General features: G+C 45.0%; 1 protein-coding gene across 1 annotated transcript in view; it reads left to right on the forward strand.

Moving 5' to 3' along the window:
* LOC117505933 (syntaxin-1A-like) overlaps positions 1 to 27,817 on the forward strand; it is a gene marked incomplete at its 3' end in the record, with an annotated part of 74,094 nt that overhangs the window by 19,413 nt on the left and 26,864 nt on the right. Inside the window, 3 exon segments of the mRNA XM_034165470.1 lie at positions 13,983 to 13,988; positions 16,262 to 16,348; positions 16,426 to 16,499. Of these exon segments, the coding sequence (XP_034021361.1) occupies positions 13,983 to 13,988; positions 16,262 to 16,348; positions 16,426 to 16,499 (167 nt within the window).

A 27,817-nucleotide genomic window follows, 5' to 3' on the forward strand; every position in this document is an offset into this window, starting at 1 on the left:
GCGGCCCACACAACACAATGACCATGTTGTTCCTGTATGTTTGTCTCTGTGTGTTTGTATGTCCATCTGTGTGTGTGTGTGCGTGTGTGTGTATATACGTATGTCCATCTGTGTACGGATGGGTATCGAGAACCAGTTCCTTTCAGGTATCGTTAAGAAATGATTCGATCCACCAACATCAATAAGCTTTGTGCTTAACGATTCTGTTATTGGTCCTTCAGAGTGGCCGTTGTTTTGGGGGGTGTTTGTCAGGAAAATGATCATTTCTCTACATTGATTACAGACCTGCAGCGGGTCTATAATCAACTTTCTTGCTTTTTTAGCATGTCTATAGCATTTTCAATGTTAAAGTTAGCATTAAGCTGTTCGCATCAGCATGTTTGTGTTAATTTGTTTTCTGTATAATTAATGGCTCAGCGTTCTTGTAAAAGAGTCAAATTGTAATTTTTTAAATTTATTTTTATTTATATATTAATAATAATAGCAACAACAATAATAGTCTGCATAATAGTAATAATAGTCAATAATAAGAGACTAATAATGTTACAATACTATTTTAGAGAAAGAAACCAAAGAACCTGATAAAACAAAACACAACAGAATATATAAAACCAACTAACAATGAACATAAATAAATAAATAAATAAATAAGTGTTTCCTGTGAACACCTAGTGACTCTTCCACCTCCACTTCATCTCTGTCTCATTTAAGTTTAATGACAGTTTGTTTCAGTCAAACCATATTTTCAATTTGTTAATTTCTTCAGTGATTTCCTCCAGAACTATCTGCCAAACTAGAAAACTGCTGCATCCTAGTAAGAGCAGAATACTACTGGAATGAATTTGAATAAGGAAAGTTAGGTTTTTTCTCACTAAATGGATGCTGCACTCACTGCAGTTTATTGTCTGGAATAGTCCCAGATTGCATTTCAGAGCTTTCATGCCAAAATGTCTGAAAGGAAATGCTTCTGACAGAAACTACAGATTTTATTTATTTTTATTTATGTCCAGAGATCAAGGATTCAGTGACCAATTTAAAATGTTGTTGACATAGAAAACCTGTAAAACCTGTTTTTAGTACACAGAAAATTCACAAGAGGTATCGATAAGGAAATCGCTAACATTTGCTTCCTTCTTTATGTTCTCAAATGCCATATACCAACACAGTGCAGAGTAGCTACCTAAACTCTGTAAGTGAGATAGAGTATCTCGTCAATAGTTTTACATCCTCATTGAAGACAACTTTGGATGCTGTAGCTCCTCTGAAAAAGAGAGCTTTAATCAGAAGTGCCTGACTCCGTGGTATAACTCACAAAACTCGCAGCTTAAAGCAGATAACCCGTAACTTGGAGAGGAAATGGCGTCTCACTAATTTAGAAGATCTTCACTTAGCCTGGAAAAAGAGTCTGTTGCTCTATAAAAAAAGCCCTCCGTAAAGCTAGGACATCTTACTACTCATCACTAATTGAAGAAAATAAGAACAACCCCAGGTTTCTTTTCAGCACTGTAGCCAGGCTGACAAAGAGTCAGAGCTCTATTGAGCCGAGTATTCCTTTAACTTTAACTAGTAATGACTTCATGACTTTCTTTGCTAACAAAATTTTAACTATTAGAGAAAAAATTACTCATAACCATCCCAAAGACGTATCGTTATCTTTGGCTGCTTTCAGTGATGCCGGTATTTGGTTAGACTCTTTCTCTCTGATTGTTCTGTCTGAGTTATTTTCATTAGTTACTTCCTCCAAACCATCAACATGTCTATTAGACCCCATTCCTACCAGGCTGCTCAAGGAAGCCCTACCATTAATTAATGCTTCGATCTTAAATATGATCAATCTATCTTTATTAGTTGGCTATGTACCACAGGCTTTTAAGGTGGCAGTAATTAAACCATTACTTAAAAAGCCATCACTTGACCCAGCTATCTTAGCTAATTATAGGCCAATCTCCAACCTTCCTTTTCTCTCAAAAATTCTTGAAAGGGTAGTTGTAAAACAGCTAACTGATCATCTGCAGAGGAATGGTCTATTTGAAGAGTTTCAGTCAGGTTTTAGAATTCATCATAGTACAGAAACAGCATTAGTGAAGGTTACAAATGATCTTCTTATGGCCTCAGACAGTGGACTCACTCTCTGTGCTTGTTCTGTTAGACCTCAGTGCTGCTTTTGATACTGTTGACCATAAAATTTTATTACAGAGATTAGAGCATGCCATAGGTATTAAAGGCACTGCGCTGTGGTGGTTTGAATCATATTTATCTAATAGATTACAATTTGTTCATGTAAATGGGGAATCTTCTTCACAGACTAAGGTTAATTATGGAGTTCCACAAGGTTCTGTGCTAGGACCAATTTTATTCACTTTATACATGTTTCCCTTAGGCAGTATTATTAGATGGCATTGCTTAAATTTTCATTGTTACGTAGATGATACCCAGCTTTATCTATCCATGAAGCCAGAGGACACACACCAATTAGCTAAACTGCAGGATTGTCTTACAGACATAAAGACATGGATGACCTCTGATTTCCTGCTTTTAAACTCAGATAAAACTGAAGTTATTGTACTTGGCCCCACAAATCTTAGAAACATGGTGTCTAACCAGATCCTTACTCTGGATGGCATTACCCTGACCTCTAGTAATACTGTGAGAAATCTTGGAGTCATTTTTGATCAGGATATGTCATTCAAAGCGCATATTAAACAAATATGTAGGACTGCTTTTTTGCATTTATGCAATATCTCTAAAATCAGAAAGGTCTTGTCTCAGAGTGATGCTGAAAAACTAATTCATGCATTTATTTCCTCTAGGCTGGACTATTGTAATTCATTATTATCAGGTTGTCCCAAAAGTTCCCTAAAAAGCCTTCAGTTAATTCAAAATGCTGCAGCTAGAGTACTGACAGGGACTAGAAGGAGAGAGCATATCTCACCCATATTGGCCTCTCTTCATTGGCTTCCTGTTAATTCTAGAATAGAATTTAAAATTCTTCTTCTTACTTATAAGGTTTTGAATAATCAGGTCCCATCTTATCTTAGGGACCTCGTAGTACCATATCACCCCAATAGAGTGCTTCGCTCTCAGACTGCAGGCTTACTTGTAGTTCCGAGGGTTTGTAAGAGTAGAATGGGAGGCAGAGCCTTCAGCTTTCAGGCTCCTCTCCTGTGGAACCAGCTCCCAATTCAGATCAGGGAGACAGATACCCTCTCTACTTTTAAGATTAGGCTTAAAACTTTCCTTTTTGCTAAAGCTTATAGTTAGGGCTGGATCAGGTGACCCTGAACCATCCCTTAGTATGCTGCTATAGACGTAGACTGCTGGGGGGTTCCCATGATGCACTGTTTCTTTCTCTTTTTGCTCTGTATGCACCACTCTGCATTTAATCATTAGTGATTGATCTCTGCTCCCCTCCACAGCATGTCTTTTTCCTGGTTCTCTCCCTCAGCCCCAACCAGTCCCAGCAGAAGACTGCCCCTCCCTGAGCCTGGTTCTGCTGGAGGTTTCTTCCTGTTAAAAGGGAATTTTTCCTTCCCACTGTAGCCAAGTGCTTGCTCACAGGGGGTCGTTTTGACCGTTGGGGTTTTTCTGTAATTATTGTATGGCCTTGCCTTACAATATAAAGCGCCTTGGGGCAACTGTTTGTTGTGATTTGGCGCTATATAAATAAAATTGATTTGATTTTGATTTGATAAGGAATCGGATCAATAAGCGGAATCGATAATGGCATCAATATCAATAAAATCTTATCAATACCCATCCCTACATCTGTGTTTGGGTATGTATGTCCCTGTGTATGTGTATCCCTGTCTGTGTGGATGTATGTGTGTCCTTGTGTTTGTGTGTGTGTCTGTGAGTGTCCCTGTGTGTGTGTATGTCTGTCCCTATGTGTGTGTATGTCTGTGTGCCTGTGTGTGTGTCCCTGTGTGTCCCTGTGTGTGTGTATGTCTGTCCCTGTGTGTGTGTCTGTGTCCCTGTCTGCATGTGTGTATGCCCCTGTGTGTGTGTGTGTGTGTGTGTGTGTGTGTGTGTGTATATATATGTGTCCCTGTGTGTGTGTGTGTGTGTGTGTGTATGTGCCTGTGTATGGGTGTCCCTGTCTGTGTGTATGTATGTGTGTCCATGTATGTGTACGTGTGCATGTATATGTCCTTGTGTGTATGCACTGTATGTGTGTGTGTGTGTGTGTGTGTGTGTGTGCATGTAGGTATGTCCGTCTGTGTGTATCTGTCCCTGTGTATGTATATGTCTCTGTGTGTATGTTTGTGCTTGCGTATGTATGTCCTTGTGTGTGTGAATGTTTGTGTATGTTCCTGTGTGTATGTGTGTTGCTGGGCGTGTGTGTGTGTATGTCTTTGTGTATACACACAAGGACATACACACACACATATGTTGCTGTGTGTGTATGACCCTGTGTATGTGTGTCCGTGTGTGTGTATGTTTGTCCCTGAGTTTTTGTGAATGTGTGTGTGTGTGTGTGTGTGTGTGTGTGTGTGTGTGTGTGTGTGTGTGTGTGTGTGTGTGTGTGTGTGTGTGTGTGTGTGTGTGTGTGTGTGTGTGTGTGTGTGTGTGTGTGTGTGTTGATTGTATGACAATCCTGTTTTAAATAGACTCAGGGGTGCATCCAGTGTGTATGTGTGTGTGTATATGTGTGTCTCTGTGTGTATGTGTGTCAGTGTTTGTGTATGTACAGTTCTATGTAAAGGTTTGGGCACCCCAAACAGAAAAAAAAGGTATTTTGGACCATTCTTCTTTACAAAGCATCTCGGGTTTGTTGGTTTCCGAGCATGAACAGCCCGCTTAAAATCACACCACAGGCATTGACATTAAGGTTTTTAGTGTCCTTGTCCATAGGACAAGTAACCCTGGCAGTTTACTTGTCCTATAGGAAAAGCTGGTTGTCCAGACAACCCGTGAGTGAGATTCAAACTAAATATTTATCACATATACTTTGCTCTGACTTGTCACTTAGTAAAAACCTGTCATTCTTCTTTTGTTTGTAAGTACTTAAGTTTAATATTCCAACATAAGAATTGCAGCAAAATCGCAAAATCATTACATTTCAACATTTTCTGGGACTGAGATTCAGATTAAATATTTTATTCACATCTACTTTGCTGTGACACATCACTTCATGAAAGAGTTAATACTGTCACTCTCCTGTGTGGGTGGTAAAATTTTGCAGTTGTATTTCAGAAGATGTGGCAACAGAAACAGTTCATCTGTGGTAATACAGGGAGGCACTTATTGCCTTAATCCAAATTAAAAAATAATAATAAAAAAACTTCTCTAAAAAACACAACATAATGCATGGCCTGTGGTCTTATAGTTTTTCAAAATGTGGTGGTGATGGACACGTAATGATCCTGACGTTTACCTTGTCTTCTAATTCTGTAACTGCAGACTGTATGAAACCAACATTTTCAAGTTTTGTGAAATCAGCTTTATTTTTATTTATTTTTTGTTAATATATATCCATTCCTACATTTGAGGCCTGCAGCATTTTCCAAGAAAAAATATTGGGACAGGGCACTTTAGTGTTAATGGAAGAATTAGTTAATAATATTTACAGTCAGTTTTCTTGGGAAATGTCAGAGGATGAAAACATGAACATTTCCAACTCACTGAAGATTTCTTAGACTTCATTTATATCAATCATTCAGAAATACAAACAGTGTGATACTTTATGGTAAATCTGTGTCAGGTAGGCAGTTCTCAAAAACTAATTGTCCATGCTGGAAGGAGACAAGTGAGGGAAGCCACCAAGACACAACTTTGGAAGAATGTTTGGCTTCTGTGGGTGTGAGTGGAGAAACTGGCAATATAACAACATTTTTATTTTCATTTTCATTTTGCATACAGTCCCTACTTTTTTTATTTGTGGTTGTGTCTGTTCCATTTCTGAAATTAAAGAACTGCTATAAGGAAAAGTGTTAACATTTTATTGTTTTTTTTTTTTTTTAACTTTTTAGTAGAACAAACACAAAAACCAAACTCTTATGAAGAAGGAAAAAATACACAAACGTGCAGGAAAAGCCGAACAATGCAGACTGATTTGACTCGTGATTTTTGAAAATAATAAGTGGTAACCTACTTTGAAATAAATGAAACGCAGAACTGCAGCCTAATGATTTTGAAAAATAAAAATCTGCAGCTTGTACTTGTATTTTTATTCTGACTAGAGTTCATTTCCTCTTTTTTTTTCTCCTCCTCAGTCACGTTTTGTGCTTGAACATTAAACAACTACATTAAGTCATCTGAAATAAATATCTTTGGAAAATAACAGCCTGTGTAGTGAATATTGGTGTGGCATAAACTGTGATCGGCTTACACCGGGGCACCAATAAATGTAGCAATATAAATAAATTTATGAACTAAATTTGTTGTGTGTTGGGGGTTGGCTGGATGTTTTTGTGTTGTTTTCTTTTCTTTGCTCTCCAGGTGGTCTGCAAACTGGTTTTTGTCGTGGAAGAAGGTGTTGGCAGAAGAGTCCTTCACCCTCATCAGTATGATTTGCAGCACCTGTGGATGATGCTCACGTGCAACCTTAAAGACTTTCAGCTGAAGCAGATAATGAGATGGCGTTCTGCATTTAAGCCATGTATGATTCAAGCAGAATTGCCGGGAACTCGACCCTTGTGATGTTCGTTTTGTGAGACGCTGAGGATCGCGCCTGGGTTTGACACATCGTGCCTGTGAAGGAGGACGGGTGAGGGAACATACTGTCAGCACACATCAGAGGTGATTGATTGTCTGAATAAGTGTTAATAGTAATTGGTATTTTGTTACGCAGTATATTTGAACATGCTGAGAATTGTGCAGCTCGCTTCTCACGGGCCGTGGCGTGCGGACTGATGATCCTCCAACCTGTTGTGAGAAGCGGCTCATTACATAAAGCTTAAATTCAGACCTGAATGTGTTGCTGATATGTGTGTGCCTTTGAAGGATATTAGTTGTAGCTGCTGACTTACCTCACCCTTTCTATCCTTCACAGAGTCGGTTTGTCGTGTCCACCTGGGGGGTGTTTGGCGGTGAACGTGAGTCCAGAAGCGCCGGGCTTCGATCCCTTTGGGGCGCTGGAGAGCGCGCCGTCCTTCACTCCGCCAGACAACACGCGCTTTTATGTTTGTACACTGAGTATTGCACAAAAGGGGGAAAATAAACTTGTTTGGTTTTTTGGAACCGCTTTCTGGTTATTTAGCGCTGGGTTCAGTCAGACGCAGGTCCGCTCCTCAACCCGCGTGGCACATAACAAAATTATTAATAATTTACTGAATCGCGCTCACACGGAGGCACCAGAAAGAATGTAGCAGTGTTAATAAAGCCTCCACACAGGCCACAATAATATGTAGCGTTTTATTTATTGATTTGAGTAGAGACACTTTGCTTTACATATATTCAGGCCTCACTACGGGGACCAGTTATATGTAGTATTAGTTGTAGTGAATAAGTAATTAAACTCCCAATTGATTTAGACTGGATTAGGCCCCAAAATAGCGGGTCACCAAAATAATTAATTTAGGGTTTAATACTTATATTTAAGCATTAATGGGGCACCACTTATTCTTATTTTATATAGCATAATACTATAATTTAAACATTAATTTATCAGTCTCAAATGAATTACTCAGTCTGATTAATTTGATCAATCTCTGATCTGAAAGTCATGAATTTTTTACAATACGGTTGACCAAGAGTTTCCTTCTGTACCCAGAATAAACCACAGCAGAAATATTTACAATTTATACAAGAAATGAACATTTGACTGGCATTTTATAGACAGTGATGAAAAATACGTTCATTCAGGGAAACAATTTTCTCCTCGCTCATGAGACATTGGAAGAAAGAGGCGAATCTTAAACTTTAAGTAAATTAAACTGATTGAAATTTAGTGTTGAATTTTGAAGCCAATTATGAAGAAAAATATTATACACGAATGTTTTCAAGAAAGGATGAAGAGCCACCTGTATCCATGACAACAAACCTCCTTCATGGAGCCTGGACTGGGTCGAGCTGCTGTGGAGGGCTGGTTCCGTCTGTCCGTCGCGATATCGGGCAGTGTGAGCTCACTGGGTCGGAGGGGTTCACTCAGAGGTGTCCCGGGTGATCCCAGGGCTTGTCGGTGGTTTACCGTAGCTGCTGCATTCAGGTTGGAATCAACTGCGTTGTCAATTTGCAGGGCACCCAGAGGGGAAGTGTTTGTTGAAAAAGGGTTCTTCGTAGCTGCAAAAGTTTGTTTGGACCAGATTAAAATCTTGTGGATAACACTTTAAGAGCATTAGAAAAATTTATCATGAAAAAGGAAAAAAGCCGCTTTTCTGTAAATTCGCTCTTAATTTGAAAATTCCGCTTGGAAGACTGATGCACCTTAAAAGCGTCAGGTTAAACTTTGAGTTTGTCCCAAAGGTAAAAAATGAATGAATGCCACGTGGTAGCTTAGCTTAGCATGAGGCTTTGGCCCACAATGAAATTTAACATTTACAAAGAAGAAAGGAGAGAAGAAAGAGTTGCCGGCGGAGAAGACAGCGAAGCAAGACTGTTCTAACTTTTAAAGGGGGACTTACATCACCAAACTCCGGCCATTTAGGGTGGGGTGTAATCTCACAGAAACTTCATGTGTTCAAGAGGGCAGACCAAAATGAGTCAGCTATTTAAACACATTAATTAATTTGAAATACTATTTATTCTAAGACACTCAAATGGTCACATCTTATTAATAGTCAGTTAAACACATCCTTTGGATAAACAGAGTACTTCAACATCAGCGTTTTAGATACTACAGAAAGTTCACACACATCAGTTAACACTCACAAGGCCCAAGGACTGGTCAAATGACCAATCTTACCTCTAAGGCCCACAGGAGAGTCAAATGACCCCAAGATTCCCGTGGAGAGCTACTTCTGTTATGTAAACAAGGACGTCTCAGAACACTCAGGGAGGGGCTGACTTGGCCAGCCACATTCTTGTGTTTGCATATTGCTGTCTGTGTTGCCTGCTTAGCTGAAAGAGCTGCTGATTTCTGCTTAGGTGGATAAATAACTTTACCCTGGGGGAGAGATGAAATTTTGTTTTCTGAATTGTATTGAAATGTACCAAAAAACACACCAAAAGAAAACTTTGTTTTCTGGATTTTATTGAAATGTACCAAAAAACACACCAGAAAACCAAAATATATACAGTAGGTACAGGTTACAGTCACTCACAATGACTACAGTCCCCACACTGCCATGGAAGGTCTTTTCTGCATTTGCCACAAGTATACCTGTTGCATTTCAGTGTTAATGTCGATGCCTGCACCACAGATTTTCAATAATATTCATGTCTAGGGACTGAGATGGCCATTCCAGAACATTGTACTTGTTCCTCTGCGTGAATGCGTTAATAGATTTTGAGCAGTGTTTAGGGTCATTGTCTTGTTGAAAGATCCAGACCCGGCGCAACTTCAGCTTTGTCCACTGATTCATGAACATTGTTCTCAAGAATCTGCTGATATTGAGTGGAATCCATGTGACCCTCAACTTTACAAGATTCCAGTACCTGCACTGGCCACACAGCCCACAGCATGATGGAACCACCTCCAAATTTTACTGTAGGTAGCAAGTGTTTTTTCTTGGAATGCTGTGTTCTTCTCAGCCATACATACTGCCCCTTGTTATGTCCAAATAACTCAATTTTAGTTTCATCAGTCCACAGCACCTTATTCCAAATGAAGCTGGCTTGTCCAAATGTGCTTTAGCATACCTCAAGCGACTCTGTTTGTGCGGTGTACGCAGAAAAGGCTTCCTCTGCATTACAGCATCATACAGCATCTCTTTGTGCAAAGTGCGCTGTATAGCTTGAACAATGCACAACGCACCTTAAATACCCTTGCTCATGATTGGGTTCACCTGTGTAAGGAGGTCAAGTTTACCAAACCAATTTTTTGTTCTAATAATTAGTGCCACATGTATTCAAATCAATAAAATGACGAGTGCCCAAATTTATGCACCTGCCAATGTTTTTAAATAATTATTGCACACTTTCTGTAAATCCTAGAAACTCCATTTCACTTCTTAAATATCACTGTGTTTGTCTGCTACATGATATATTAACTGAAATTTCTGATCATACAACCAATGATTTATAAAAGAAAATCATGAAAATTATCTGGGGTGCCAAAACTTTACATACAACTGTATGTGTGTCTGTATGCGTGTGAGTGTGTCCATGTGTGTGTCTATGTGTCCCTGTGCGTGTATGCATGTCCCTGTGTGTATGTATGTCCCTGTGCATGTGCGTGTATGTTCCTATGTGTGTGTATGTCTCTATGTATGTGTGTCTGTGTGTATGTCCCTGTATGTGTATATGTGTGTCCCTTTGTATTTGTATGTGTCACTGTGTGTGTGTGTGTGTGTGTGTGTGTGTCCTGTGTGTGTGTAGATTGTATGACAATCCTGTTTTTAATAGAGTCAGGTGTCCATTCAGTGCGTATGCGTGTGCCCCCCTGTGTGTGTGCATGTATGTGTGTGTAAGTATGTCTATGTGTGTGTGTATGTGTGTGTAGATCGTATGATGAGCCTCTTTTAATAGACTCAGGGGTCCATTCATTGTGTGTGTGTGTCTGTATTTTTAATCAGTCAAAAGATTGTTTTTGTTTTTTCATTAATCATAACTAATGAAACCCTGTCTTTGGACTGACTGGGGAAAATTCCAGTGACTGCAGAGAAAGATGTGACAACTGGGAGAGACCCCAGGTTGGGTTTCTTTTGAGGGCACATAAGACCAGTGGTGGGCACAGTTCCGCTAATCAGCTAACTGCTAATTAGCGAATCTTAACAATCAACCTATGCAAACCCTAAAATCATACAAGTTAGGTCCTGTCTGTTGTGTGTTTTGCAACAGTCAGACCTCTGTGAGGAGCTCAGTCCTCCCCCAGCAGAAGGGGGGCCGGTCGGCTGCCGGCTACTGTTGGGAAAAAAAAGTGTAATTTGCTTTCCACATGCACTGACACAGACAGTGGGCAGGAACATGAACGCAAACACTTTCACTCATGGTTTCACTTATAAACAAAACTAATTCTGGACAGTTTATTGACATTAATGGAAACTCTGTTATTTTTACAAAGTGACAATATCTCACATATCTTTTAAAGTAATGCACTAATTCTGAAGGTTTGAATGTTAACAGACACACACGCCAAAAGGCATTATGGGAAAAATTAGTCTCCTTTTAATTAGAGTCCCTTTATTCAGAGAGTAGCGACAACTGAGAACATGGCACCATTTTGGGGCCAACTGTGCTTAACTACTGAATGAAACGTTCATGTTTTCAACATTTTTTTCAGTTAACCACATACAACAACACAGCCAGGTACAAGTACTATCACAATAAATATAAAAATAGTTAAGCTATCAAATGTACATGAATTTACAATTTATTATGATTTATTTATTAATTTAAAGACTGATTTTTGCTTCTGCAGCTCTGTAACTCTGTGTCATGACATCGACGTGTGTGACAGTTTTAAAGTTGGATTAAAACTGCTGGATTTTATGTTATTCTGGATTAATTTGACCCTCATCAACCTTTTCTTTCTACACTCATCACCTCCAATTCAAAGGTAAGCTGGATAATTTCCTCTTTTAGTGACTTCATGTTGTAAATTTTCTGACTTTTCTGATCCATTGTAATCAGCATGAGCACTGTAAAAACTATTAAAATATGAGAGGAAAGAGTGAAATCAAAAAAAGTGTCAAATCACAACCTTTTGTGGTGTCTGATTTAACAGATGCACATCAGGCTGCAGGTCCGAGTCTGAGCATGGTGTGAAAAAAATTTACGGTCGGGCTTTTAATCATGGAAATGACTCCAGGCCCACATGCTTGGGGTTTTTAATGGAAATACATTGCGATCGGATAGGACATTTTATCTGATGTGAGCAAAAAATCTGTTATACAAAATCTCTCTCTCTCTCTCATCTTCAACCGCTTAGTCCAATCATGGGTCACAGGGGGCTGGAGCCTATCCCAGCAGTCATAGAGCGCGAGGCAGGGTTCACCCAGGACAGGACGCCAGTCTGTCACAGGGCCACAAACAGACAAACAAACACAGACACACCTACACACACACCTATGGACAGTTTAAGATTCCAATCCACCTAACCTGCATGTTTTTGGATGTGGGAAGAAACCGGAGCACCCGGAGTTAAAACCCACGCGAACACGGGGAGAACATGCAAACTCCACACAGAAAGACCACAGGCGGGAATTCAACCCACGACCTTCTCGCTGTGAGGCAACAGTGCTAACCACTAACCCACTGTGCTCCCCTTATACAAAATCTGTTGTACAGAATCTATTATATACAATGTTTATTACATGGAAAACAACACAAAAACATTGGGGCTTTTTTTGTCCAGTGACTGTGAATATCTGGTTTATACGATGATGGTTTAGGTGAGTTTTACAGAACATGGGACTGAACAATAAATTTACCTCTCAAAGCTTTGACGATGAAGTAGCTTCCATCCCACATGGCTGACCTTATTTTCCCAAATGTTTCCTCTGTTCGGATGTGAAGGGAATCTGTACATCTTGAAGTCCTTGTTGTGTCTGTTTGTGCCTCCAAATGCACAACAACCTGTTGTGTGGGGCTGCTGAAGAGGAGGTACTGCTGGCCCACCACCACCAGAGGGCGCCCTGCCTGGAGTGCGGGCTCCAGGCACCAGAGGGCGCCGCCGCCTCACGTGAGCAGCTACGGTGACAGCTGTCACCGTAGCTGAGACAGCTGACGGCAATCATCTGTGGGGTATATCAGCAGGACGGCACCTCCACCTCATTGCCGAGATATCGTTTCTACCTACGAGGTAACGTATCAAAGCTGACGGAGTGTATCCTTTGGATTAGTGTATAGCTTGTGGATTACTGTTCCAACGAGAGGTGGAGGTAACTTCCCTGCTGTTCGGAGTCTTGGGTGCAAACGCGCCCCCATCTAACTGTTCTTTGTTCCTCGCCAGCAGTACCAGGTCTGACACGCGGAGGCAGTGGCCACCTGGGAGTTCGGGACTTGGCGGCTCCAGTATTTCCGGGGTCCTGTGGCGGAGGAAGCCGTGTGGTTCGGGTCTTACCTTGGAGAGGCGTCTCCTATCTTCGAGCCTGCCCACACGACACTTTTGTGAATTGACTGTTGTCCATTTCGTGATTGGTTGTATTCGTTGTGCACGTTCACAACAGTAAAGCCTTGTTATTTGACTTTCCTCCATTGTCCGTTCATTTGCGCCCCTGTTGTGGGTCCGTGTACTGACACTTTCCCAAAACAACCTGCCATTTTCAGCCAGTAAATAAATAAAATAGCTGATTTACATGCAGACAGATTAACAGCAAACACTGTTTTGAACCCAAGATGGCATCATGAGTCACCTGACCGGGTTTTTTTCAGCTCGTCATGTCGCCACTCTCTCAATTAAGGGACTCTACCATTCAGCCCCCTCCCCCCTCACGCTCTGTGTGTGTGTGTGTGTGTGTGTGTGTGTGTGTGTGTGTGTGTGTGTGTGTGTGTGTGTGTGTGTGTCAGCAGACACACACAGAGAACTCTTGAAAAACTCCACTTGTTTGGTGGCTTTGAGCAAGCCGTCCACTGCTTTTTTGGCTGTCTTTTTCGAAAATTGACCATCTAAATGAAGGCTGGACGGCTTGCTGTCCAAAACTGTGTTGTAATCTCCGAATGGCTCAGTTATTTAAGGCCCAAGTTTGAAAAAAACATCGTCTGACTTTTCGACACTTTTAATCACAAGACCGACATGATTTTTAACTAGACATCGGTCTAGCAGGGTGGTCCATGTCCTCGGACCAGTGGGTTTCCCTACACCTGGAGGGCCATGGATGTTTTCTACTGCAAGAAAAGAGAGTCTCTTCTTGCTTTTGTCAAAGAGAAGATGTCAGAGGGGCTTTCCAAGCTGTTTATGCCAAAGCAGCAGGTCCCACATCCGTCCCTCCGTGTAACTGGAGGGACAAGAGGTGATAATTCTGTTTTTCTTCCAATTTTTCCTCATAGGAGACACCCAAGGAAGAGCCAGTCCTCTACAGTGTTTGTTGGTCCTTCACAGTTGTTTCAAGTGTCCTAAGTAAGGGAGGCGATGGTCACAAAATTAGTACAAACCAGTGATATCCAGCAGCTGTCTTCCCATTTTGCAGCTACACTGAGACTATGTCAGCATTTCTAAAAGGGGTTTTGTGACCCGTCAGCAACATCTGTGTAAATATTGAGGCCCTTCAGGATTGTCAGCACATCAGGATCTTAGAGCAGCCTCAGTTCCACTGATGCAGTGTCCTTTAGGAGCTCTGGAGATCACAAGGGTGTCAATAAAACAGCAGGGCTCTCAAGTCCAAGGCGGTCAGTAGGAAGAAGGTGATGAATTTCAATGAGAAAACTTCTGCTCTTGTGGACTTTGAACACAACGCTGGACCTGTTTGAGCTGGACCCTGTCATATCCAGAATCCCTTGCTCTTGGTCCAGATGCATACTCAGTGCTTTACTGTAGATCAGTCATCATGTGTCTTATTTTGAAGTTTTACAGTGTTTTCCAGAGTATAAGTTGCACCTGTCCAAAAAAAGTGCCTTTTGACCAGGGACAAAACATATAGAAACCACACTTTTTTTCTGTATGTGGAACTTACTTTTAACACAGCATTCCCTGGGGACAAGTTTAACAACTGACAGAAATTCGGTGCGGCACATTGGCACACCACACTGTGTGCTGTTACTTAACACAAGGCCTTTAATAAATAAAGAAAAAGCAATATGGACAAATAAGCAGTCACTGAACAACATATGGATCATATTTGATGCAGCTTGGACAAAGAAATCCATGAGATGGACATGGATGTATATGTGAACATTGGACCTATGAAGGAGACCCACAGAATTGTAAATCACTGATAAAAAATGTGGAGTTTTGTGCATTGTTGTAGGTTGTGTGTACCCACAGTATGTGGGTACCCACGATGGTCCCTGGACAAAGTGCAGAAGTCCCAGAGAACAAAGAGACCATATAGACAGGAGACGGAGACAAGAAGAAGAAGAGTGTCTCTCCCTTATTTAGCAGGAGTAGGGGAAAAAACTACAGAGGATCTTCAGACAGCACAAAATCCCAGTTTACTTTAAACCGGTTAACACCTCGAGACAGAATTAGTCACCCTAAGGACAGGATCCCTAGTTACAAACAGAGCAATGTAGTGTATCTATCAGATGTCAGGACAACTGTAACAAACACTACATAGTGTGAAACGAAGCACCTTTACACAAAAGGCTATACCAAGCACCGCAGATGAGGGGCGCCAGTGGACCTCAGTCTGCGGTTCACCTGCACCTTAAAGACACTAACCACATGTTTGAGGAACAAGGAAGTTAAAATATTAGCCAGAGAGAAGAAATGGTTTGAAGAGAGGAGTCAAGGAGGCATTCTTTGTGAAACCGTTTGAAACCCAGCCTTAACTGGGGAGGGGGTCTGAGACACACTGTATCCCCTGTTTACAATGGGGGTACTCAGGTCAAAGGAGTTTCAGTCTTGTTGTTCATGGTAATGAGTCATTCATGTCATCAAGGGAGCCATCAGAAAGGCATCCATCCCATCATTAGAGGGACAGCTGTCCTGCCGTTAGGTGCTACAGCACAATAGTTGCTAATTAGAGCTATTGTTTAGTCACTAGCCTATAGCAGTCTGCATCTCAATAGGAGGGGTCTGGTTAGGTTTAAAACTCCAGCTTTTGTTGGCTTCTGTTTTATTCTTCTCTACAAGAGTCAGACAGAAATCAGACTTCCAGAGCAAGAATTTTAGCTGAGGATGCTTCTGCGATTTGAAGCGAAACGTCCTCACGTCAAGCAACCCAGTCCAGTCGAAGATTCAAGCTTCTCTACTATTGTTGTAGGGTGCTTTTATTATTGGTGTTTATTCTTTTGTTATTGGGATGTCTTTTGTTTAATGCATTGATTCCTTGGAAAGTCCTGTAAAAATAGTGATTTTTATGTAGTTTTGTGGTAAATAACTTGCAAAGGAATATAAGTTACAGGATCTCCAAAACTAGTAAAAAACTGGGACTTATATTGTAAAAGAATCAATGAGATGGAATGGATCACCGGACTAAACAACTGAGTTTGTGTCATGTTAACCGGACGACACAATCAAAGGATTTAGCCAAGTTCCGAGATGAAAACCTGCAGGAAGTTTACTCTTTACAGGACTTCGATGTTTTCACTCTGACGTGTGTGTGTGTCTGTGTCAGGGATGAGGAGAAGCTGAATGCATTGACGAACCACATCAAAGGGAATGCCAACGTTGTTCGAGCTAAAACTCAAATGTGAGTGCACATTTCCTGTCTCATTGTCAAGGACACGGTGACTGTGTTGTTGTGTGATGCTGCATTTTAACTTTTCATTTCTTCCCCTCTGAAGCCATGGAGCAAAACCTGCCCAAAGATGACATGGCTCATTGGTCCTCTGTGGACGTCCGGATCCAGAAATCACAGGTCAGGAGACTCATCATGGACTGTACATTTGTTACGATAAGAGCCCTTGGGCAAGTTCCTTAATCCCCAAGTTGCTTCCAAACGTGCAGTTGAGCACAGTGAGTGTGTGTAAGGCCTCAGTCACACCAGGAAAAACAGTGATTGGACTGCAGGGTGAACCAAATTAATGAGACCATGTGCAGTCACCTTACTGTCACGGTGCAACCGCCACCATCCACAAAATGGTGACGAAGACTTTCACCAGGGCTGTGGCCACCTGCTGTCAGATGGCGATAAAATGGCTATAAGATGGAGTCTGACATCAGGCTGTCTCTTGTGGGTGTGTGAGTGAAGTGGGCCAAGTTGGCAATTACATACAATCTGTGTGCAATAAGCAAAAGACTGACAAATAGGGGAACAGCACAGATCTGTTACCATCTGTTGTTTCTGTGGTGCAGAACTGATTCTGCTCAGCTCTGTGTAGTATAGCACAAACAACACAAGAGAAGCAGTCAAATTTGATCAAATCAGTATTATTATGACTACTTAGATAATACAGTCTTCATGTTGTGTGGGCCGCTGAAGAGGAGGTACTGCTGGCCCACCACCACTAGAGGGCGCCCTGCCTGGAGTGCGGGCTCCAGGCACCGGAGGACGCTGCCGCCTTACGGGAGCAGCCAGGATGACAGCTGTCATCTATCACTGGAGACAGCTGATCCCATCACTGAGGAGGTATATCAGCAGGACGGCATCTCCACCTCATTTGCCGAGATATCGCTCTACCAAGGAGGTAACGAACTCAGCCAACCCTTCATCATTTGTGAAAGGAACGTATTCGATAAGTATCCTAGTTACTAGACAGTGTTGTTTTCTGATTAGAGGTGGAGGTGGTGTTTTCCACCCCACGTGTTGTTGGGTGCAGCCGCACCCACGTCTGACTGTGTCTGTTCCTCGCCAGCAGTACCGGATCCGACGAGCAGAGGCAGAGACCACCTGGGAGTTCGGGACTTGGCGGTTCCAGTATTCCCGGGGTTCGGTGGCAGAGGAAATCGGGTGGTTCCGGTTCGTCTTGGACAGACGTCTCCTATCGTCGAGCCTGCCCACACGACACCGTTGGAATTTAACTTAAGACCGAAATTGTGATTTGTTGTATTTGTTGTGCGTGTTCACAACAGTAAAGCCTTGTTATTTGACTTTCTTCATTCCGGGCGCCGCTGCGGCTCTCCCTCCCGTAGACCCTGTACGTACATAGACGTTCCACTGGTTGTTCAACGACCTCTCCCACCTTCCCCGGAAGCATACATAAGCCCCCCAGAGCCGTACGGAGGCTGTGTGGAGACGTGCCGGATTTTCTGATGCAGTGCTCGCTCGTCTTCGCACAGCGTCCCGTCATGTACGCGACCGATGCTAGTAAAGTAGCTTATGTAATAACCTGCTTCGCGGTGAGGCACGCGCTTGGGCTACAGCGCTCTGGGAGCAGAATTCACGGCTCCTTCTGACATACGATGGGTTTGTAAGGGAGCTCAGAACCGTGTTCGATCACCCTAATAGGGGCGAGACCGCTTCAAAACCGTGCTACTGTCAATGAGACAGGGGCGTCGGAGCGCAGCTGCCTATGCAGTCGACTTCCGCATTGCGGCTGCGAGGTCCGGCTGGAATAGCACTGCCCTCCGCGCCGCCTTTGTAAACGGACTGTCTTTGGTTCTCAAGGAGCACCTGGTGGCTAAGGACGAACCGCGGGATTTAGATGGGCTCATCGATCTCGTCATACGGTTAGACAACCGGTTAGAAGAACGTCGGCGGGAACGAGACGAAGGGCGTGGCCGGGCACGCGCCGTCCCTCTCCCTTCCGGTTCCGACCGCGCTCCGCCTTCCCCACGCTCCACGGCCCCTGCGCTCCGTGGGGCCACAGCTCCCCCTGCTGACGAAGCAATGGACACGAGTAGGGCAACATTTAGGGCACCAGATGCACAGAGGAGACGGGCCCACGGAGCTTGTTTTGTTTGTGGTGCAATAGAGCACCATATGAGAGACTGCCCGAGCGGTTAAACTCCAACGCCCGCCCCTAGAAACTGGGCTAGGGGTGGGCCGAGACATTCACGTGGGACACACCCACATTGCCACACGACTCCCAGTTACAATCCTTTATGAGGATGTAACCCTGAAGGCCCCAGCACTGGTGGACACGGGCTCTGAGGGGAATCTGCTGGACAGCAGATGGGCTAGGGAGATAGGGCTCCCTCTGGTGGCGCTTACCTCGCCTGTGCAGGTTCGGAGCACTAGATGGCTCCCTACTCCCTCCTCCGATCACGCATAAGACACCACCTGTAACTCTGGTGGTGTCGGGAAATCACCGGGAGGTGATCGAGTTTTTGTGACTCAGGCCACCTCCCGTGTGGTTTTAGGATTTCCCTGGATGTTGAAGCACAATCCCCGGATTGATTGGCCGTCCGGGGTAGTGGTTCAGTGGAGCGAGACCTGCCATCGGGTGTGTTTAGGTTCCTCGGTTCCTCCCGGCTCCCAAGCTAAGGAGGAGGTCAGAGTCCCGCCCAATCTGGGGACGGTGCCGGTGGAGTACCACGACCTTGACGACGTGTTCAGCAAGGATCTGGCGCTCACACTTCCCCCCCCACCGTCCGTATGATTGTGCCATTGATTTGGTTCCGGGCAGTGAGTTTCCGTCCAGTAGGCTGTACAACCTCTCCCGGCCTGAGCGCGAATCAATGGAGACCTACATCCGGGACTCATTAGCTGCCGGGTTGATCCGGAATTCCACCTCCCCGATGGGCGCAGGTTTCTTTTTTGTGGGCAAAAAAGACGGCGGACTCCGTCCATGCATTGATTATAGGGGGCTGAACGAGATCACGGTTCGCAACCGATACCCGTTGCCCCTGTTGGATTCGGTGTTCACACCCCTGCATGGAGCCCAAATTTTCACCAAGCTTGATCTTAGAAACGCGTATCATCTGGTTCGGATCCGGAAGGGAGACGAGTGGAAAACGGCATTTAACACCCCCTTAGGTCACTTTGAGTACCTGGTCATGCCGTTCGGCCTCACAAACGCCCCCGCGACGTTCCAAGCATTAGTTAATGATGTCTTGCGGGATTTCCTGCACCGGTTCGTCTTCGTATATCTAGACGATATACTCATCTTTTCTCCGGATCCTGAGACTCATGTCCGGCATGTACGTCAGGTCCTGCAGCGGTTGTTGGAGAACCGCTGTTTGTGAAGGGCGAGAAGTGTGAGTTCCACCGCACCTCTTTGTCCTTCCTGGGGTTCATCATCTCCTCCAACTCCGTCGCTCCTGATCCGGCCAAGGTTGCGGCGGTGAGAGACTGGCCCCAACCCACAAGCCGTAGGAAGTTGCAACAGTTCCTAGGCTTTGCTAATTTCTACAGGAGGTTCATTAAGGGCTACAGTCAGGTAGCTAGCCCCCTGACAGCCCTGACCTCACCAAAAGTCCCCTTCACCTGGTCGGATCGGTGCGATGCCGCATTCAAGGAGTTGAAACGGCGCTTCTCGTCTGCACCTGTTCTGGTGCAGCCCGATCCTAGTCGCCAGTTAGTGGTTGAAGTGGACGCCTCGGACTCAGGGATAGGAGCCGTGCTGTCCCAGAGCGGGAAGACCGATAAGGTCCTTCACCCGTGTGCCTATTTTTCCCGCAGGTTGACCCCAGCCGACGGAACTATGACGTCGGCAATCGAGAGCTCCTTGCGGTGAAAGAGGCTCTTGAGGAGTGGAGACATCTGTTGGAGGGAACGTCCGTGCCATTCATGGTTTTCACTGACCACCGGAACCTGGAGTATATCAGGACCGCCAAGCGGCTGAATCCCAGGCAAGCCCGCTGGTCACTGTTCTTCGGGCCGTTTGACTTCCGGATCACCTACCGTCCCGGGACCAAAAATCAAAGATCGGATGCTTTGTCCCGGGTACATGAAGAAGAGGTCAAAACGGAGCCGTCGGATCCCCCGGATCCCATCATCCCGGAGTCCGCTATCGTGGCCGCCCTCACCTGGGACGTGGAGAAGACCGTCCGGGAGGCCCTGACACGAGACCCGGACCCCGGAACCGGACCGAAGAACAAACTTTACGTCCCACCAGAAGCCAGGGCTGCAGTTTTGGATTTCTGTCACGGTTCTAAGCTCTCCTGTCATCCTGGGGTGCGAAGAACCGTGGCAGTCATCCGGCAGCGCTTCTGGTGGGCGTCCCTGGAGGCCGACGTCCGGGGTTACATCCAGGCCTGTACCACCTGCGCCAGGGGCAAGGCCGACCACCGCAAGACATCGGGGTTGCTGCAGCCGCTGCCCGTGCCTCATCGCCCCTGGTCTCACATTGGCCTGGATTTTGTCACGGGTCTTCTGCCGTCCCAGGGAAACACTGTCATCCTCACGATAGTGGACCGATTCTCCAAGGCGGCCCACTTCGTGGCCCTCCCGAAGCTACCAACGGCCCAGGAGACAGCGGACCTCCTAGTCCACCACGTCGTCCGTCTGCATGGGATACCATCAGACATCGTCTCTGATCGCGGTCCCCAGTTCTCCTCGCATGTTTGGAGGAGCTTTTGCCGGGAGCTGGGGGCCACGGTCAGTCTCTCGTCCGGGTATCACCCCCAGACCAACGGACAAGCAGAACGGGCCAACCAGGAGATGGAGCAGACCCTACGCTGTGTGACAGCCGCGCACCCGACGGCCTGGAGTACCCACCTGGCCTGGATCGAGTACGCCCACAACAGCCAAGTGTCATCAGCCACCAACCTCTCCCCTTTCGAGGTGTGCTTGGGGTATCAACCCCCGTTGTTTCCGGTGGTTGAGGGGGAGGTCGGTGTGCCCTCGGTCCAGGCCCACCTACGGAAGTGCCGTCGGGTGTGGCGTGCCGCCCGTTCTGCTTTGTTGAGGGCCCGGACGAGGGCGAAGAACCATGCAGACCGGCGGCGGGCCCCGGCTCCCACGTATCGTCCTGGGCAGGAAGTGTGGTTGTCCACCAAGGACATTCCCCTTCAAGTGGATTCCCCAAAACTGCAAGAACGATACATCGGCCCGTACAAAATACTCAAGGTCATCAATCCCGCCGCAGTGAGGCTCCAGCTTCCGGCCTCACTGCGGATTCATCCAGTATTCCACGTCTCCAGGATTAAACCCCATTACACCTCACCCCTCTGCACTCCGGGTCCGGCGCCACCTCCTGCCCGGATCATCGACGGAGGGCCGGCTTGGACCGTACGCCGGCTCCTCGACGTCCGATGGATGGGCCGGGGTTTTCAGTATCTGGTGGACTGGGAGGGGTACGGCCCCGAAGAACGCTCCTGGGTGAAGAAGGGCTTCATCCTGGACCCGGCCCTCCTGGCCGACTTCTACCGTCGCCACCCTGACAAACCCGGTCGTGCGCCAGGAGGCGCCCGTTGAGGGGGGGGGTCCTGTTGTGTGGGCCGCTGAAGAGGAGGTACTGCTGGCCCACCACCACTAGAGGGCGCCCTGCCTGGAGTGCGGGCTCCAGGCACCGGAGGGCGCTGCCGCCTTACGGGAGCAGCCAGGATGACAGCTGTCATCTATCACTGGAGACAGCTGATCCCAATCACTGAGGAGGTATATCAGCAGGACGGCATCTCCACCTCATTTGCCGAGATATCGCTCTACCAAGGAGGTAACGAACTCAGCCAACCCTTCATCATTTGTGAAAGGAACGTATTCGATAAGTATCCTAGTTACTAGACAGTGTTGTTTTCTGATTAGAGGTGGAGGTGGTGTTTTCCACCCCACGTGTTGTTGGGTGCAGCCGCACCCACGTCTGACTGTGTCTGTTCCTCGCCAGCAGTACCGGATCCGACGAGCGGAGGCAGAGACCACCTGGGAGTTCGGGACTTGGCGGTTCCAGTATTCCCGGGGTTCGGTGGCAGAGGAAATCGGGTGGTTCCGGTTCGTCTTGGACAGACGTCTCCTATCGTCGAGCCTGCCCACACGACACCGTTGGAATTTAACTTAAGACCGAAATTGTGATTTGTTGTATTTGTTGTGCGTGTTCACAACAGTAAAGCCTTGTTATTTGACTTTCTTCATTGTCCATTCATTTGCGCCCCCTGTTGTGGGTCCGTGTAGTGACACTTTCCCAACACTTCATTTCTTTCAGTAAAATTTGGGATACAGCAGGTTTGATATCTCACCTTATTAATGAGTGTGAACCATTGTCAACACACAAAATCTACAAAATATTCCTATTCTGTCTCCATGAAAACCTTAAAGGGGACCGGCCTAGGCTCTGCGTTCTCAGGGTGCAGGACTACTTTGTGTCCCAAAGGTGAATAAGAAGTCTGCAGGTCACAGAGCTTTCTCTTATCGTGCCCCTGTTCTGTGGAATGATCTCCCTGCATCAATAAAACCGTCAGATTCTGTGGAGACTTTCAAGTCCAGACTTAAGACGCACTTATTTTCCCTTTCATATGGCAGCATACTGGTACAGTTTTGTTTTGTACTTTTTACTCTTTTAATTCATTTATTAGTAATTGGAGCGTGCTGCAGCCTCAACTTTACCTAAATTCTGTGTCTTTTAGTGAAGTTTAGGGCTAGTGGTCGGTGATCACCTTAGTATTTCTCTGTTTTTCTTGTTGTTTAATGCTGACAAATTATACAGTATTTTTTTGTCTTTCTGATGCCTGATTCTGTTTTTTCTCTGTTTAAGGTGCAGCTCCATCCAGAGATGGGAGTTGTGTTTGTGCTGGCGATCCTCCTGTCCTGTGCACCAACAGCATTTCCTGTATATTTTTTTCTGTGAATTGTTTCTGTAATTTGTTTTGTATCATGGCCCAAGCAGAGGGTCACCCCTTTGAGTCTGGTCTGCTTGAGGTTTCTTCCTCAGAGGGAGTTTTTCCTTACCACTGTTGCTCTGGGGGTTGGTAAGGTTAGATCTTACTTGTGTGAAGCGCCTTGAGGCAACTCTGTTGTGATTTGGCGCTATATAAATGAAAATAAATTGAAATTGAACACTACACAGTGAGAAATGCAATACTTTCCTATAAGAAACATACCAAAGGGAGGCTTGCTGACTTTCACAGATCTGGCAACTTGCTTCTGACGGATTGTTTGTTGCTGTGATACCACTCTGAACTTCACATGGTTGTATACACTTCTTTTATTTCTGTTTAGCACTCTTCTGGTTATTAATTGTATCTACTCTGAATTATTTAACAACTGTCCTGTTGTGAATCGCTAGTAGTTAGCATTCACTAGTGGTTAGCATTTGCTAGCAGTTAGCTCCCCTCTCCGTTGTTACTTTTTATAGCTGCTGCTTTTTTACCTGTTAAATACTTCTGTTAGTTTTTCAGTGTAACTGCTGTAAATTTTAAAAAATTTATTTGCGTCTGTGTGAGCCTTAGGAGTGGTTAGCTTATCCATTATTGGTTAGCTTGTGTTTGTTTGGCTACATTCTTGAATTTCTTAGTGCACAAAGTACACTACAAATTCTACTTTACACCCTCCGTAAATCCTGTGTGATGTTGGAAGATAGGGTGGCTCTCTTAGAGAGCCGTGTCTGTAACTTAGAGCAGCTTGTTAGCGCAGTGGAGTTAGATGTTACGGGCACTCCAGATGAGGTTAGCGTTGGGCCGGCTAGCGAGCCCATTAGCATCAGCTTAGAAACGCCGGCTGTGGAGGATGGCTTTCGGACTGTGGCTAGGCGGAGGAAGCCCCGTAGGGCTTGGTGCCCAGTTGTGGCACCCCGATCACACTCACCAGTGCGAACTCTGAATCGGTTCTCCCCCTTGGATTTGCTAGATGTGAATTCTCTGAGCCCACAAGTGACTTCCACTCCTGTCTCCAGGCCGAAACACCGGACTTTAGTGATAGGGGATTCTATCACCCGCAAAGTCAGGTTACAGACGCCGGCTGATGTTAAATGTATTCCTGGGGCCAGAGCTCCCGACATTGCATCTCATCTTAGGGTGCTGACGCAGCAGAAGGGAAGACAAACGAAGGAACATGACATGAGATATAGTCACATAGTTATTCATGTTGGCACCAATGATATCAGGATGAAGCACTCAGAGGTCACAAAAATGGACATAGGGAGGACCTGTGACCTTGCCAGAAAGATGTGTCGGCATCGATTTATAGTCTCTGGTCCCCTCCCCTCCCGGGGTACTGATGAGGCATTTAGCAGGCTGACATCGTTAAATAGGTGGCTGGCGCAGTTTTGTAGACAGCAAGGTTTTAGCTTTATTGATAACTGGCCTTCTTTCTGGGGCCGCTGTGGCTTGCTGATGCCGGATGGCCTCCACCCTACTGGGGAAGGCGCCGCCAACTTGTCTGCAAACATAGATAGAGCTCTACAGGGAGGGTAACATTAGGAATCTACAGCAGGCCACGGAGCAGGTGATTAGAGACCCTGCAAGGCTTATGACAAATATGGGTGTGGAATCCATTAGCTTAGCGGCTGAATTTAGTGCAGAAAATCCACTATGGTGATAGTGCAGTTTATTTGCCACAGAGGGAATTTCAACAAGTTGAGACTGTGGCCTGCTTCCGTAGTTGTGTCCATAAAAATCATAGAAGGATATGCTTTCCAAACTTAATACCCATTACTATATTGGATGATGTTGAAATTGAGGATGGTTGTTCCAGCAATAGCAAAGATTTTGTGTCTGCTACCTATAACACGCGTGGAATGTCTTAAACCTAAACCTACTTCTAGGCATCTTATATATGCTACTCTGGAACCACCCCTAACCCCAAACAGTTCAACCACTCAGCCACTTAGGATTAGGGGGGAGGTGGTGGAGGAGGTGGAGGACTACAAATATTTGGGAGTGGTGATCGGCAACAGACTAGACTGGGCATCTGATACTGACGCTGTGTGCAAGAAGGGGATGAGTAGACTCTATTTCCTGAGGAAGCTGAGATCCTTCAATGTGTGCAGCAAGATGTTGGAGATGTTCTACAATAGTGTTGTTGCCGGTGCCATTTCTTTGCTGCTGTGTGTTGGGGCAGCAGCATCAGAGCCAGGGATTCAGATAGACTGAACAAGATCATTAAGAGAGCTGGCTCTGCACTTGGTCAAGGGCTGGAGTCGTTGGAGATGGTGGTGGAGAGGAGGACACTGAGGAAGTTGTTGTCCATTATGGATAATGAACAGCACCCTCTCCACCGTACAGTGGTCAGACAGCGGAGCAGCTTCTCACACAGGCTGCTCACACATGCCATCACACTGTATAATAAAAGCTGATCCATCCTTTATCAGTATATTGAGACACCCCATGACATCTGGTGTATACTGCTAATCCATATATCAGCTCTAATATACTGTTACTGTACATTATTACTGCACATTGTACATTATTATTGCACACTTTGCTGTACATATTATATATTTTTTTCTTTATTTTGAATTTTAATTTTATATATTTTATTTCTATTTTATTCCTTATTTTATTCTACTATTAATAGTGGGAACAAGGGTGCAATGTCTAAGTATAAATGCTGCTACTGCAAAGAAATTTCCCAGCTTGGGATGAATAAAGTATTTCTATTCTATTCTATTCTGTTCTATAGCTGTCAACCCCACTGAGGTCCTTAGACGGGGTCTCATTAACATAAGATCACTATCCTCAAAATCATTGTTGATCAATGATCTAATTATTGATCATCACTTAGATATGATTGGGCTATGTGAAACCTGGCTTAAACCTACAGCTGTCCTCCCCTTAAATGAGGCCTGCCCACCAGCATATACATTCAGTCACGTCCTTCGTGATGCGAAGCAACGCGGGGGGTGTTGCTCTTATTTATAAATGTTGTGAAAGTGTAGTGACATGGACCCACAACAGGGGGCGCAAATGAATGGTCAATAGATGAGCCAAAAAGTAACAATTTAATGTTGTGAAGGTGCACAACGAATATACAGACAATCTCAGAATATGATTACAGTCAATCCACAAAGGTGACGTGTGGGCAGGCTCGAGGATAGAAGACATCTGTCCTGAGAAGAGCCGGAACCACACGATTTCCGCCGCCACCGAACCTGGTGAATACTGGAGCCGCCAAGTCCCGAATTCCCAGGTGATCACCGTCCCCGACTGTCGGATCTGGTACTGCTGGCGAAGAACAAAGACAGTCAAGTGTGGGTGTGTGTACACCCCGTAACAACAACGGTGGGAATGCCACCTCCACCTCTAACACAATATTCTGCAGAGTACCGCAGTGATTCCTCAGGGGAAAAGAGTGCCGTCCAGCACTCACTCAGCTTCCACAGACAGAGGGACCGGTACTCCTGCAAACACTCACAATATACAGATTATATTGTAAAACACAAACGGCTGAGTCTATTACCTCCAAAGAAGTATGATATCTCGGCGATCAATCAATCAATCAATCAATTTTTTTATATAGCGCCAAATCACAACAAACAGTTGCCCCAAGGCGCTTTATATTGTAAGGCAAGGCCATACAATAATTATGTAAAACCCCGACGGTCAAAACGACCCCCTGTGAGCAAGCACTTGGCTACAGTGGGAAGGAAAAACTCCCTTTTAACAGGAAGAAACCTCCAGCAGAACCAGGCTCAGGGAGGGGCAGTCTTCTGCTGGGAGTGGTTGGGGCTGAGGGAGAGAACCAGGAAAAAGACATGCTGTGGAGGGGAGCAGAGATCGATCACTAATGAGTAAATGCAGAGTGGTGCATACAGAGCAAAAAGAGAAAGAAACAGTGCATCATGGGAACCCCCCAGCAGTCTACGTCTATAGCAGCATAACTAAGGGATGGTTCAGGGTCACCTGATCCAGCTCTAACTATAAACTTTAGCAAAAAGGAAAGTTTTAAGCCTAATCTTAAAAGTAGAGAGGGTGTCTGTCTCCCTGATCTGAAATGGGAGCTGGTTCCACAGGAGAGGAGCCTGAAAGCTGAAGGCTCTGCCTCCCATTCTACTCTTACAAACCCTAGGAACTACAAGTAAGCCTGCAGTCTGAGAGTGAAGCGCTCTATTGGGGTGATATGGTACTACGAGGTCCCTAAGATAAGATGGGACCTGATTATTCAAAACCTTATAAGTAAGAAGAAGAATTTTAAATTCTATTCTAGAATTAACAGGAAGCCAATGAAGAGAGGCCAATATGGGTGAGATATGCTCTCTCCTTCTAGTCCCCGTCAGTACTCTAGCTGCAGCATTTTAAATTAACTGAAGGCTTTTTAGGGAACTTTTAGGACAACCTGATAATAATGAATTACAATAGTCCAGCCTAGAGGAAATAAATGCATGAATTAGTTTTTCAGCATCACTCTGAGACAAGACCTTTCTGATTTTAGAGATATTGCGTAAATGCAAAAAAGCAGTCCTACATATTTGTTTAATATGCGCT

This window comes from Thalassophryne amazonica, unplaced genomic scaffold (assembly GCF_902500255.1).
Source record: "Thalassophryne amazonica unplaced genomic scaffold, fThaAma1.1, whole genome shotgun sequence".
Lineage (NCBI taxonomy): Eukaryota > Metazoa > Chordata > Actinopteri > Batrachoidiformes > Batrachoididae > Thalassophryne > Thalassophryne amazonica.